This window comes from Idiotropiscis lumnitzeri, chromosome 1 (assembly GCF_059441095.1).
Source record: "Idiotropiscis lumnitzeri isolate Australia: NSW breed Sydney's pygmy pipehorse chromosome 1, RoL_Ilum_1.0, whole genome shotgun sequence".
Classification (NCBI taxonomy): domain Eukaryota; kingdom Metazoa; phylum Chordata; class Actinopteri; order Syngnathiformes; family Syngnathidae; genus Idiotropiscis; species Idiotropiscis lumnitzeri.
Window position 1 is genome coordinate 22,872,055 of NC_142391.1, and position 14,355 is coordinate 22,886,409.

The following is a 14,355-nucleotide window of genomic DNA, read 5'->3' on the forward strand; positions in this document are numbered from 1 at the left end:
ATCAACATGGAAGATTTAGAGTCCTCAACAGAATTTATGTGTTTTTGTAAATATTCAAAACTTTTAAAGCACATATTTTGTAAAAATCCAACATGATCTACAAGGAACCAAACACAATTTTTTTTAAATTAATATTAAAACAATTCTGGACCTGCGGCTATTTTCAAACATCTTTAGCATCGACATTAATCTTATGAGCAACTTTTGTAAACATCAAAGAGAATATAGTCCATCAATCTTTGATTAACAGAACATGTTTTTGTAAACATCAGAGAATTTCGACTTGAGTGACTCATGATCTTTTCGTTAACACCGAAGTGAATTTTCAGTCATTCATAAACCCAAGGGGAATTCTTATAAACATCAAGGACAATTCAGCATTTGATGAAAGTTAAATATATTTTGCTAGTTATCAAAGACAAGTTTGTCAATAAGTAGCCTGATGAAGTTTTATTTCATTTTTTTAAACATTTAAGTCTAGCTTGAGTCTTTAACAGAACAAAATCTCTGTCCTGAGTGACCTTAATGCATTGAGCAACTAAAAAGACAAGCATGGTCTCTGTATGATGCCAAGCTATCAATGTTAAGTAAAGAAAAACCTAGCATAAAGCCAACATTTTTTTTTTTAAATGACGATCACAATTTGGCTTTTTTACGCAAATGCAACAAACGCATAAACATCTTTTTATCTGGTCCTTCCTGGTCTGTCAGCGTTTGGAAGGGACGAGCATCGCAGTGAGATAAACGTCGGGATTTCCATGCCGTGAATGGACACCGCCGTCGTGCTATCAGCGAGCCCAGCTGGCGTCTGGGCCTACGCCGCTGATAAACTTGATGGAAGCAGGATGAATGCGAGGCGGAGGGCGCTTGGAGCTTTATCTGGAGCGGCAGGTGGCTTGTGGAAAGGAAATTGGCAGCTTTTCGGTGTCAGAAGTGGGGAAACATCAAAGGCGAGGACAGAGCAGCGGTCCACATATTCACGTAAATGTGCAAGATTACGCCAAAGTGCAGGACTTCCTGTTTGAGGATTCCTGACAAGACGTGTTTGGAGCAAGGCATAAACACTACACGAGAGCATCGGGATGCACACTGTTGACACAGCAAATACGAAGAGTTTAATTTTGATCGTCTAATATAGCCTTTTTGTTAACAAACATGGCTTTAATGGCAACATATAGCGTTAATTCTAGAAACTAGCCTGCTTGGATTGCCAAATGGGTCAGTTTCTGCAGAGGGTAGGCTGCTCAGGTAGGTTAACTTAAATTATTTCTAATTTGCAGAATATAGCATTTTAAAGCTCATTTTGACATGGACTAACCTATTACTTTTTTTTTTTTAAACAAAATTACATAATCTAACAGACTTTACATCAAATCAACTTCCAGTGAACAAATAGTGGTTTTAGACCATAAAGTAGCCCAATAGCAAAAATCTAACATTGTCACAATAAAATCTGACGATTTTTAAGGCAGAATGCAGTAAATTGTCTTATTTGTAGTCTAATAGGGCCCTTTATGAACAAATAGTGTTTATTTATTCCAATTTTATCTTTCACAATCATAGCATTTTTGTGGCGTAATGTAGTATTTCGTGACAAAATCTCTTATTTTAATGGCAATAAATTGCACTTACAGTAAACTAGCTATTTTCATCTGAAATCCATAATTTTCATGGTAAAATACAAATATCTAAGGCCAAATATAAGTATTTGTAGTCTAATATAGCCTTTTTTGTGATATAAAGAGTACACATGATTTGGTTTGGATGGACTAGATTAATAAGTGACACATTGTTGCTCTGGCAAACACTGGCGTACGCTATTCCGCCCCTTTCACAGTTTTATCAGTTTGAACAGCCCTACTTCAAAGATAAGCTGTAAGTCCTTTTGTTCTCAAACAAAATGCAGACAATGACAGAGGCTATCATGGCTAAGAGAGGCTAATAGGTGACACAGATGAAAATACAACGAAGGTAGGCTAGCATAAGGCTCACCACTGTGATTTCACCCATTTTAGCCTCGTGTCAGCCGACACTAATATAGGCTAAAGGCTAATGCAGTTATACAGCAAACATAAAAATGGAGGCCAAACACAGCTGAGCAAGGCTAACAAAGATTACAACAGTAACACACAAATTCAGTCCAAACCAAGAAAGAGCTGAATGAGACTAAGAGGAGGTTAAAAACGCAGCTGAGAGAGGCTAACGCAACACCAACATGGGCTAAAAAGAGTAACACAAAACACGGCAAACATAAACAAAGAGGCTAAAGGGGAATAATATGATTTGTTTTTGGTGCACACGATCGGAGCGTATTTCCAGAATGAACGCTTTATGTATGCTGTGTTAGCCCAGAATAAAAGCGGCTAATATGAGGCTAAGAAAACAGATAAGACATGCCAATCGAGTCAAAACACACTAAACAAAGAGAAAGGCTAACAGGCTAAATAAAGTTTAGAGCTAACATAAGGGTAACATGGGTCACAAGACAGCTAGATGGCAAATTTTCCAGGTTGGGTGGTAGGGACTAGTGTTGTGACATTTTAAAGTTCAAGGGTAATTGAAGTCAAACGTGGTGTCCAGAAGTGCTAGCGTGCGAGCAACATGTGCCTATGGGTGTGACAACCAGAAGACGATCTGGACAATATGGTCATGCAACAGATGCCATAGAATACATTTAAAGTGCATGACGGGGCAACACAAAAACCGAGATACTTTGTAGATATAACAATAAACTTATAGCCACATTTTCATGTGAGTATATCAGCATCTTGCTCCTGAAACGCGCCAACAAAAGGCACCGCAGAGCAACTATAAAGTAATACTTAATTACTCATTTGGGTAGCTTGTTGGTTTAATATTACCGCAACACAACCGAGACAACTAGCATCTTGATATTGGTCAAGACTCCGTCATAGACAGATGTAACAGAGACACTTAAAGTATTTTTCAGCCGTACAGGAAGTTGTTTTTTTTTCCTCACCGGTGCGGCCCACCGTAGCCCGGTACTGGTCTGGTGGTTGGGGATCATTACTATAGACCAGGGGTGGTCAAACATTTTGATTGGGGGGCCACAATGGGTTTTAAAATTTGGCAGAGGGGCTGGACCAGGAGCAGAGGGATGGAGTGTTTTGGTGACCTCACCTCATCGGAGAAAAAAATTTAAAAAAATTATAATAATGAAAGTGAACAAAAGCATCACAACAATCCATATGTCTTTGAAAAAACACCGTATTTAGAAAATACAACATTAATTAGGTATATTCCTTAAATTTTCTTCAAGTTTGGCGGGCCGGATTAAAATGTTTAACGGGCCGCAGGTGGTCCCCGGGCCGTAGTATGCCCACGCCTGCTTTAGACCATGTTAGCCTCTCTTAGCTGTGATTAAGCCAGGTGTCGCTCTAGCAAGACCTGTGCTTAAGTCTGCTAGTGTAATGCCAGCTAAGGAAGTCGAAGCCCATGAAGGAATCCATCTGGGGTGAAAACATTGACATCCAATCTGCCACCTGAGCCGCTGCTGATTTGCTGTGGACAACATATGGAGCGCATTCTTGGGAATCCTCTTTTGTTTTATCACCACACGCACACGCACTGGAGTGTATTATTCCACCTGAGTAAATAGTGCAAAGCACACGCTGTCTCACACACTCAAAACACACACGCTCACACATATTCACCTCACTCAAGACATATATAGACTTATACATATACTTGGGCATATATATATATATATATATATATATATATATATATATATGTACATATATAAATATATATATGTACATATACATGTGACGCACACCCACATCCACACACTCATGCACACACACCTGCTACTGACGTTGTCAGGTGAACGTGGGTGCGCTTGTGCTGAAATACCAAAGAATTGAGCTAATAGTTTAGCTTTCAGATTCCCGACGTGTTTGATGGTCATCGTCATGAACGCTAACATGTGGCCGCGAGGCAGATGGTTTCGCTCCGCTGATAAATAAAAGACATTCTTCCATTCAGTTTTTTTTTTTTGCTTGCTGTCATCTATTTTGCGCATGAACACTTAATTACACTGAGTTAGAAACAATCATTCCCTAGAATATTCTGTTCAATCAATGTCTCGCAAGAGGTCAAAGCATCGCGTCCAGGAAGGCGCGCAAAGCAGCACGAGTTTGACGGTTCATTGAGGAAGGGTAAGTGGCACGTCGGGGAGCACAAAGCGACACCCAAGCATAAAAACCGATGAAAGCAGCACCACCACCTTTAGAGGCATATGCTAATCCTTCGAAGCATTGAAAGTGAGTGCAAGTGAAAGGAAGGCTAAAGATAACAAGCGGCTCGATGATGATGGATTGCAGCGGCGGAGGCTCCAAGATTACATCTGCACGCGACCTTGATGCGTCCGGGGAAAACGTTCCGCCAAAGACACGTCTCAGGCAGGCCTCCATTTGCCCTTCCTGTCCTGAGGACACCTGAACTTGCAGGCCAGACAAATGTCAAGTTGAGTAAAATCCCTTAAGGTGGAAAGGTACGATCCACAATCACAGAACATTTTTTTTTGTTTTCCCCCTGTGGGACATCAAGGAAATGGAAATAATTCAAACCACGGTCAAACTGTGGCCATCAGAGCACCTGTGTTCACTGTACAGTACAGGAAAGGATTTCAACAGTTACTGTATGTTAACATTCATTTATTCAATACACACGTCCCAACATAAATCTTAAAATTTTGCACTTTTACTCTAGAGATCATGCTACTTTTTTTTTGCAATATTACTTACTACTATTGGGCTCAAAATGTGATTTTAATCTAGTAGTATTGAAAAAAAATTCCCTCATAAAATGATGACTCTTATCTTGTATAGGACTGGGCGATATGACCTCAAATCAAGATCGCGATAAATTGAGCAATTTTACCTAAATAACGATGAATGCACGATAAATTCCCCCCGTGGACCAAAATCAAAATGAACCCAGGAAATGCATATTAACTTTTTTTTTTTATTGACCAACGGGTACACATTACTTTCAATGAAAAATAAAAGTACAAAAATCATTTGTATAAACATTCCAAATAGCTTGCTTTGCATGATTTGAACAACGTCACAAAGAACAGGAGAAAAAGGGTACCTCTCGCAAATTCTTTTTCTTCAAATAGATTGCACCAAGATGCTGTAATTGCAAAGGCCTGGATTTGTGTAAAGGTATTTTGTAAACAATATGAATAATGCCATGTGCAAAGGCGCTAGTCGCCTGTAAACAAAATGCTAAATAAAATGAAAAAAATGTCAATGCAAGCCAAATAAACAAGTGTGCATCATCGGGGAAAATGTGCCGTCTCGAGCACTCTGGTGCGCAGTCGCCACTTGTCGTCTATGTCATGCACAGTCAGGCTCAATCAGGGATCCATGTTGCGACCCGACCACAAGTCGGATGTAGATGCAAAATGCTTGACATGTCTAAGCTCCCGGCCCGATGTAGTCCATATCGGGAAATACGGCTTTCATGAAGCGTTTAAATCCTGTGCGCTCCACTGTAACTAGAGGAGCTATATCTTTCGAGCTATGTGCTCGGCTATCGCGTCCACCTCTGAGACGTTCTCTCGTATGGTGTCGCCTCCGTTATGGGCTGTTGTCACTTGTCCAACCTTGCTTCTTACTTTGAACTTTTAGCAAAAGCTCCAAGTCAACAGCATGGTTGTGTTGTGGGTGGTGAAAAAGAAAAGGTTGGACGCGCTGTTTCAGGTGCTTACGACGCACTTTGTAGTTCATGTTCTTTTGCTCAAACATCGTCTTTATGGAACCCAAAACATTTCCAAACGACAGATGTCCAATTTCTTTTCGGGACAAGCGCAACAGGAACAACTTCAACTAACGTTACTTCGTCTGCAGCCGTGTCAGCCGCTTCTGGATTTGAATCGCCAGCTACGACAGAGTCGTCTGTTTTCTTTCTTGTTCAGAAGGGTGGAGTCACGTGACTACACGCGCTTAAAGGGGCATGAACATTGCCGCAGACAGAAAAGACTTCTTTTCTTTTTTTTTTTAAATGCCGAATTTACGGACATGGGCAAAATGATGTCGGTCATTGTAATACATTTCGGTGACGTTAAATTTTTGGTTTAGCGCCGAGCCCTAATCTTGTATTATTTCTAGCCCCCCCTCCAAAAAAAGAAAAGAAATGTTCAGAGAAATTTGGACAAGAAATTTGTTTGAAAAATGAAAACAAGAGAAAGCAAAAAAAAACCAAACCCAACAGCTCATAAAACAATGCCTATTCAATAAAGAGATACAATAATCTAATAAAATAAATAATAATAAACAAATAACAAAAACAAAGTTCTATTTTTTTTATTCTAAAAATTAAAAACAAAAGAAAATTATGATTACACATTATTAATAATAATTACTTACTAAAAGAAATAAAAATATTAAAAACGATATTTGAAAAATGAAAACAAAAGTAAAAGTGACAAAAGTTTAAATTATTTAAAAAATTCAACTATAAATTGAAATAAAAGAAAATGATCAAAATAATTTAAGAAAAGTTAGTTGACACGCTGGATCCTGCAGTACTTTTGTCACTGCTGCCTCCAGGATGACTCCTTGATGCCATTCAAATTCAGGTCACATGATAGCCCTGCCCCCTTGCGCCTTTGAAATCAAACTTGCCATTGTTGTTTTTTACTGCCCATGGCCGCCACAAAGGACACGCACCTACACACATACACGCACACACATGGTGGGCATGTAATGCAATAGCGCTGGGAATTCCTCTTTAATTTCAATGCTACACTTGATCTGCGAGTCGCATGAGCGAGCAGCTTATTATCTATAGTGACAGGATCTTATCAATACACGACCGGCCGCTGGGCACATAGACTCCCCCAAAGACAAACACTTCCTTTATGTGCTATGTCCCCTCGGGGCTTGGGACGTGCTGTGCACACCCGGCTGACAAAATCCTCGAGGGAGAAGGGAAAAAAAAATAGTGCTGTGAAGCAATTGAGTTTTTTAACTAATTAATTGCAAAAAAATCCATAAATTCATTGCGATTGATCACATTTTACAACTACTATTTTTGTAAGGCTTATAACAGATATTAACTAGAATAATATCTTGGAATTAATGTAAAACCACCAAATATGAAGTATATTTGAATTCGAAGATTGTTCTAATAGCTTTCTTTGAACCTGGAATACGATTTAAACTGAGACATCTTTACAGGCATTTTTCTCAATTCTCAAAACTTTTAAAGTACATTTAGTTGTGCCCACAAGCGCCACACTCCAGCAGTGTTGGTTTGCAAGGCCCAGTGGTAACTTGAGCACTGTTTTTTTCTGAGATGATTTGCTAAAGATGTACATCTAATACAGTGCAGAAATTGAATTGGAGAGAGAGGGGGGGGGGCGGTTATGATTAAGGACTTTGAAGGAGGAAGTATGAGGCTGTGGAAGTGCTCTTTGACAACTTTTTAAAATTCAGCACCAGAATACAGTGTCTTAACTTGATTAAATTGGGTAGAAACGCACCAAAAAAAAGTCTCAAAATGCGCAGCTGACAACACAGGAAGTCTGTTGATTTTTTTTTAAATTCTCATTCTCAATTCATTTTGGCTCTTTCCAGGGGGGCTTCTAAGACAACGATCTCACTTAGGGTAGAGCCACAAAAAAGTCTCAAGACGCCTTCCCCCAAAATCCTGAGGCAGTCTGCCATTTTGGTTTCAAGGTGAGCTGCTGTTCAAGTGTTTTGCAAAGACAAAACATTTTTTGAAAATTCAACCCTCCAAAGCCCGGTTTGACTTAGCAACATCGGGTTTGGTGTGCATGTCTGTCATGATTAGACCCGCAAAAAAAGTCTCAAGAAGCCAGAGAAAGGCAGCCATTTTCGTCTCAATTTACATGTGTTGACTAGAATTTACTGAGGATATTCAGCGAAGCCGAACCAGCATTGAATGTGTCGCTCTGTCCTGCTGGGAGGCGAGCACACCTTCAGTTTCACACGCGCAACCCCCCACCCCCACCCCACCCCCGACAACAATGAACACCCCCTCGGGCGCCCAGTGCAGCTGCGACTTGAATTGATTTAAGAAGAGTTTTAAAAAAAAACTTTTTTAAAGTCTCTTCTAACCTCACGTAAATAAAACCAATGCTTTCCAGGTGCAGCTTTTGTTTGCGTGCGAGTCAAAACAACAGAAACCAAAGAACATCAAATATGATGTCAATATGTACATAAGATTACACACCGTTGAATATGAAGCAACTATATCAATGATGTGTACATTAGTGACCACGGAGCATAATTATGTATAAAAGCCATCCTTTATCTGATCCACTTCTCCTCACGAGGTTCGCGGGCGTGATGGAGCTGATCCAAGCCCTCTTCGGGCAGTAGGCAGGGTACACTCTGAATTGGTTGCCACCCAATAGCCGGGCACACTAAGACAAATAAGCATCCTTGCTCACAATCACACCAAGAGACAATTTCGATATGTACGGTAGATTAAAAAATGATCATAAAATTTTACTTCCTACATTAGCCATCATTCAACTGGATGTAAATATGTACATTCAGGATAATAACCCATTTATATTAAGTCGCTGTGTTTGTATGAAGCTTCTATGTGTTTGCGGAGGGCTGCACTGAGGTGACAGGTGAACTGACAGGTGTAATTTCAAGCCAGCTTGTTGAAAGGCGGCGAGACAAAAGTGTGACGAATGACACAAAATGGCACAATGGAAATGTGAGGAAAGACAATCATTGTGCCTCAAAGTCATCTTTTGTGGACACCCAAATGGAGACTTCGTCTCACTCTGTCAGTCCCTGAGAGTGACGGATGGACTGGGCACACCACACGCTCGTGGGTTGCAGTTTACAGTGCCCGCTATGAGTGATACGTAGAAAATGAAAAGAAAAGAAAATTGCTAAAGGGAAAAAAGAAAAAAATTGGGAGGGTTAAAAAAGATGTCAAATGAAATCATTAAACTAAAAACAAAAGACAAATGTAGGCAGTGAAAGTAAATATAATGACAAAAAATTAAATTCTACAATTGTATACTAAGGCACCACCCAGTCCAGATGATAAGATGACGCAAGTCATCGTTTGTGGGCCCTAGAATGGAGGCTCTTTCTGTAGTGACAGAAGAAGCGACCACTCGACCTGCTCGGCCTTTTGAAACCAGCAGACGGCCAAGTTTACAACAGCCCCGTGCAAACAATCTCATTCGTTTGAAACAGCCGCAGTTGTTCTGCCGCCGTGTGAAAAATGGTGGAAAAAGTGAGCGTGTGTGTTTGGTAGCCACTGACTGCGTTGCATGAGGCCGCCAAGGAAGTCAGGGATGAGGAGCTGGAATGTGTTAGCAGGAACGCCGTGCAAGGAGATAAGCAGCCCGCCTCAAGTGCTTCCAGACGGCTCGCTGATGACATTTCCAGGGAGAGCAAAAACGGGGAAGAAAGAGCCCTCAAAGACCATGTAAACGAATACGTTTGGGTCTCGCCCAGCGTGACTCTGAACTTCAGTTTGAAAAGCAGTGTAGTGACTAACAGATCACTGTAGATGGCAGCGGTGCATCACTTTGGATTTGAGATCAGCACAGTTTTGGAGTGGAAGATATAGATTAGGAGTTGCATCTTGGCCTGTGACGTTGATTATGAGTGAGAGAAATGTGACAGTAAGAAATAAATGACGTATTTTCACGGAGCAAATGCCATGTAAAAAAGCCGCTGACTTTCAACTTGAGCTGTGCAATGAGTCAGCTTCCCTCAAGGCGCATTTCTTAGTTTTGTAACTAGAATTAAATGCAACAAGAAGTCTGATTCTGTCTTTTGTTATTTTATATTATGAGGTGTTACAAAATCCAACTCATACTAAGATCAAAGCTCTCGACATGTTTCTCCCCCAAAAATGTATTTTTTCCGCTTTTTAGTCATAAACCGTTATTTCATGGAAGAACAACCCATGTTTCACTGCTGATTGCTAAAGAACAGAAAATGCAATAAACAACATGTTTTCCCCTGGTTAAAGAAAATTGTTTACTAGCTTTTCAAATATCGTTAAAATGCTCTAAAACGGCTGGAAACAAAATGGGGCAAACATGACTTGAATATGTATATTAGAGATCACAGACCACAACGGTACATTAGTGAACAAATAAGTACAGTGCAATATTTTGCTAGCTTTCATACACTCGTGAAGCGATGTTCTGAAAAAGGCCAAGAGGTGTCGTGGAGCATTAGCGCTAAAGACATTAATAAATAAACAAAATCTGTGAACGACCTCTTTACGCCAATGTGTTTACACTGGGAACATTCAATGAATTTTTTTTTTTTGGAGGGTGGACTCCTGATTCTTTCCACCACTTCTGCGCACTTCAAGTGAGCTCATTCTCTATTCCCGCAGGGGCGAGTAAACAGAGGTCTCACGAAATATCACGGACACCTAGCACAAAGCAAATAAATATAATGAATTGAAAAAAAATCACAGTCAAAAAAACTCCCCAGTTAAAGACACCCACTATCTTGCACAAGAAATATAAACAAAATCACCCCAAAAAAATAATTCATTCGAAAACGCCAAGGCATGCTCGGAAACATGCACGTGCAGTTTTCATCACACGCAATTTTGAACATCATTCACAAAGTCCAAGAAAAGTTGATAACCGGCTTGTCCAATAAAAATGATCACAACCACTGTAAATAAACCACTGAGCTAGAAAATTAAAAAAAACACAAGAGAAGCAAAAATACACAGTAAAGCAATGTGCACCCAACGTACATGTCATACAATACCTGCTTAAAAAAACAAAACAAAAAAAAACCCCAGAAGAATCCACACAGTCAAAAGAAAAACTAGCTCACCGTCACCTCGTAGAACAGAAATATTGTTTTTAAAAAAGCAACTGGAAATAAATCACAGTCAAATAATTACTGTGGTCACTGCAACCTTACACAATAAATCCACACAGTCAAAAAACGTATTTGATAATCACCACCTTGCACAATAGAAAAAAAAACAAAAGCAACCAGACATGGTCCACACAGTTAAAAATCTGTGGGAATTGCCACCATGCACAAGAAACATTTAATAAAATGACTTGAAATAATAATAATAGCGTGTCCAATCAACCTGCCATGGATGCTTTTGGAATATGGGAAGAAACCAGAGTACCGGGAGGAAACCCACGCAGGCATGGGGAGAACATGCAAACTCTACACAGGAAGGCCGGAGCCGGGATCAAACTCACAACCTCTGCACTGTGAGGCCACCGTGCTAACCAGTCATCCACTGTGCCGCCCACAACATAAATGATAATAATTAGAAAAATAAATGACTAGAACTAATCCACACAGTCAAAAAATATAGGCAAAAAACATTAAATAAGTTTGTGATAAACACCAACTCGCATAATAAAAAGAAAAAAAACAACTAGGAAAAAAATCCACAAAGTCAAAATATGTTTATCACCACCCTGGAGACTCAGAATTGACAAAAAAATAAAAATAATAATAATCCACACAGTCAAATAATAAAATAGATATAGCTAATAAAATAGAAATGTAAAAAAATGAATCAGGCTACAGGAAATCTCACTTGCTGAGTTAACAGCTACGCTCGACTTGCGTCAGGAAATCTCCCGCCACCCGAAAATGTTTCCGGAATGTGCGGCGCGCACCAATAAGTGGCAGGCGACCTCCAATGTCCCGTGGCTTGTTCTTGTCCCAACAGCAGCTTCCCAATGTTGTTATTGGCCACCTCCAAATATGCGACTCCTCCGCCCCTCGTGCCCGACATTCCGTCCGGGGCTTTTCCTCCACTTGGACGCATCCCGGACATCCCGAGCGCCGCGACGCCAACTCCCAAACAATGCACTTGCACTAGTTAGCACTGAGGCTACGTAGGCCGCTGGAACCGACCTTGAACTGAGCATGTGCGTGTAGAATCAAAATCAACACGATGACAGTAAATAATCTACACTCTCCCACATGCTTATTCATTTCTTTTCTTACAAACATAGGAAAACCGAATGTCACCGAAACCTAGCATTTCATTTTCAAAATTCTTGGTGCGTCGTACTCACGTTGAAGTGGCCTGTTGCGAAATCTTGTCACATTGTTAGAGTATATTTTGTGACTATTTGTTCAAAACAATTGAAAGTGTGATAAACAAATACCCTTTCTGTGTTAACAATGAACAAATCCCATTGTTTCATAATCCATCAATAAACATGTCCAACGATCCACCCATCCAGGATTTACATGAATGAAAATGCAGCTACGATTATTAGTTTCTGTAGGCATAAAAAGCAGGATTAAGGAGGCCAGGAGTGGAATTAAACCCCCAAAAAATGAGAGCGAGAATAAAAGAGTAACATAAACTGTACAAAAAAAAAATCAGTGAATCCAGAACCCATAATTTGGAGGGGGGGGTTAACTGTAGCTGCAAAGGGTCCATTCATGTCGGACGGAAAACTGTGTCAGAGGGCACTATTTTAGGAAGTCAACCCCCAGCCCCCACCCACCCACTCAAAAATAAATAAATAAATAAAAATAGATAAATGAAATGGTGAAATGCAGTTTGACTCTATATTGCAACAATTCAAAGCTACATAGTTGAAATGGTCAAACGTAACCTCCACGAAAAAAGCTCTAATAGATAATAATAATATCAATGAATGCACTCACTGTCATTTTCCCAGCACGGTTGGCTTCCTCACGCTGGGCTAGCTCCCTGAGGAAGTTGTCCTGGATGTCACATCCTAAGCTCGCCAGCGTGCTGGAAGAAATTGTTAGCATGTTAGCATTTGATCAATTCTCTTTGGATAGTTTAGCAGCTGAGTGGTCGCCTTCCTCACTGTTGTTGCTTGTGATTGGTCACTCAGGGCAAAAGTTACAAGCCAACAATTGCATGCATGGGATCGTAACATGGCTACATGTTTTTAGCATATGTGCAACAGCTGCTGCTGTGCTAGGTGGAAGGTGAGCTGCATTTCCTACATCTCCTCATGCAATTTCCCCTCATCTGTTTCTTTAGTGTGCCAAGTGGTTGACGTACTTTTTACACATACTGTGTGTGATGATTATCACAATATTTACGTGATTTTGTTCCTTTGTTTATCATTATAACTATTTACTAGTGGTTCTACAAAGCCCATTGTTTGACCCTGGCACAGATGATATTCATTATTTTTTACTGGAAAAAGTTCAATAATTAATAGATTCAATACAATACAACTTTATTTATAGAGCGCATTTCACAAGAGTATGCAAAAAAAAAAATATATATATATATATAAATATATATATATACATAATAATTTCAAAATCCTTGCTTATGAACCTATTTTTTTTGCTGTATCACAAGAACGGTAATAGATACAGACATGTACACAGTACCACAATAGACACATTTTTATTCAACTTTAGTACATTTATAGGGGTTAATATCAAATTTGGGTTGGGCATGTTGCATTTTTGGGAAGCCATCTTGGACTTTTGTGTGGCCAATAAAGCTTCGACAGGAACAGATTATTGTCAAATCTGTTGCATTTCGAGAAAAAAAAAATAACTAAATCGCTTGTTTGAGATTTTTTTGTGTTGTGAGTCTCAGGCTGGTAACAAAAAAAAAGAAAAGAAAAAAAAGAAAAGAAAAAAGTGCAGGGGTAGCACATAGTTGCAGGCTGCATGCGCACGCCATCTTGTTGTGGGTCACACGGGGGGAGGGCAGGGGTGCGCTGGGTGGTGCTCCAGCGGCCCCAAAGTAAACACAGGTGTTGAGGAGGCAGGGAGGTGGGGGGGGGGATCGGAGGGTTTACCCAGTTACCCACAAACACACACACTTATAAAGTCACGGCCAGTGAATGCCACTGGTGCAAAACACCCTCTTTTAACTTCATCTATTTTTGTAGCCAGGCTCATTTCGTTATTAGCATTATTAGCAGCTAACGACTTGCTAATTAGCTTGCGTCGCTATGCCGTCAAAGCAGATGGCCCGTGAAATTATTACGAGAGGGCAGGAAAAGGTAAGTGAAGTCATCTGAAGTCAACGCCATCTGCTCGATGTCTCACAAGTGCGCCGCTGCTGTTCAGCTTGAGGCCTGTTGGTGTCGCTAGTGAGAGTTTTCAACTGTTGTAAATGTAAATCCATCAAGAAGTAGAAGACGACTGTTCTGTCGCCTGTGTCACCTAACACCAACACAAGTGTAATTTTGGTTAAAAATGCTATCCTTGCTCAGAACCCTAAACTGAAAACGTTTTGGTTTTGTTTTTTTTTTTAAATTGAAATCCTGACCTTGGGTTCATACCCTTACACGAAACACTAAACTTGCTCGAAACCCTTAAACCTGTCATGAAAACCCAACCCTGTAAGTTTTTT

The 14,355-nt window shown here is 40.1% G+C and overlaps 1 protein-coding gene across 1 annotated transcript in view; it reads right to left on the reverse strand.

Annotated features, from left to right (window-relative positions):
• cfap299 (cilia and flagella associated protein 299) overlaps positions 1–14,355 on the reverse strand; it is a 77,191-nt gene that overhangs the window by 53,793 nt on the left and 9,043 nt on the right. Inside the window, exon 3 of the mRNA XM_088305739.1 lies at positions 12,666–12,756. Within this exon, the coding sequence (XP_088161865.1) occupies positions 12,666–12,756 (91 nt within the window). The remainder of the gene's footprint in view (positions 1–12,665; positions 12,757–14,355) is intronic.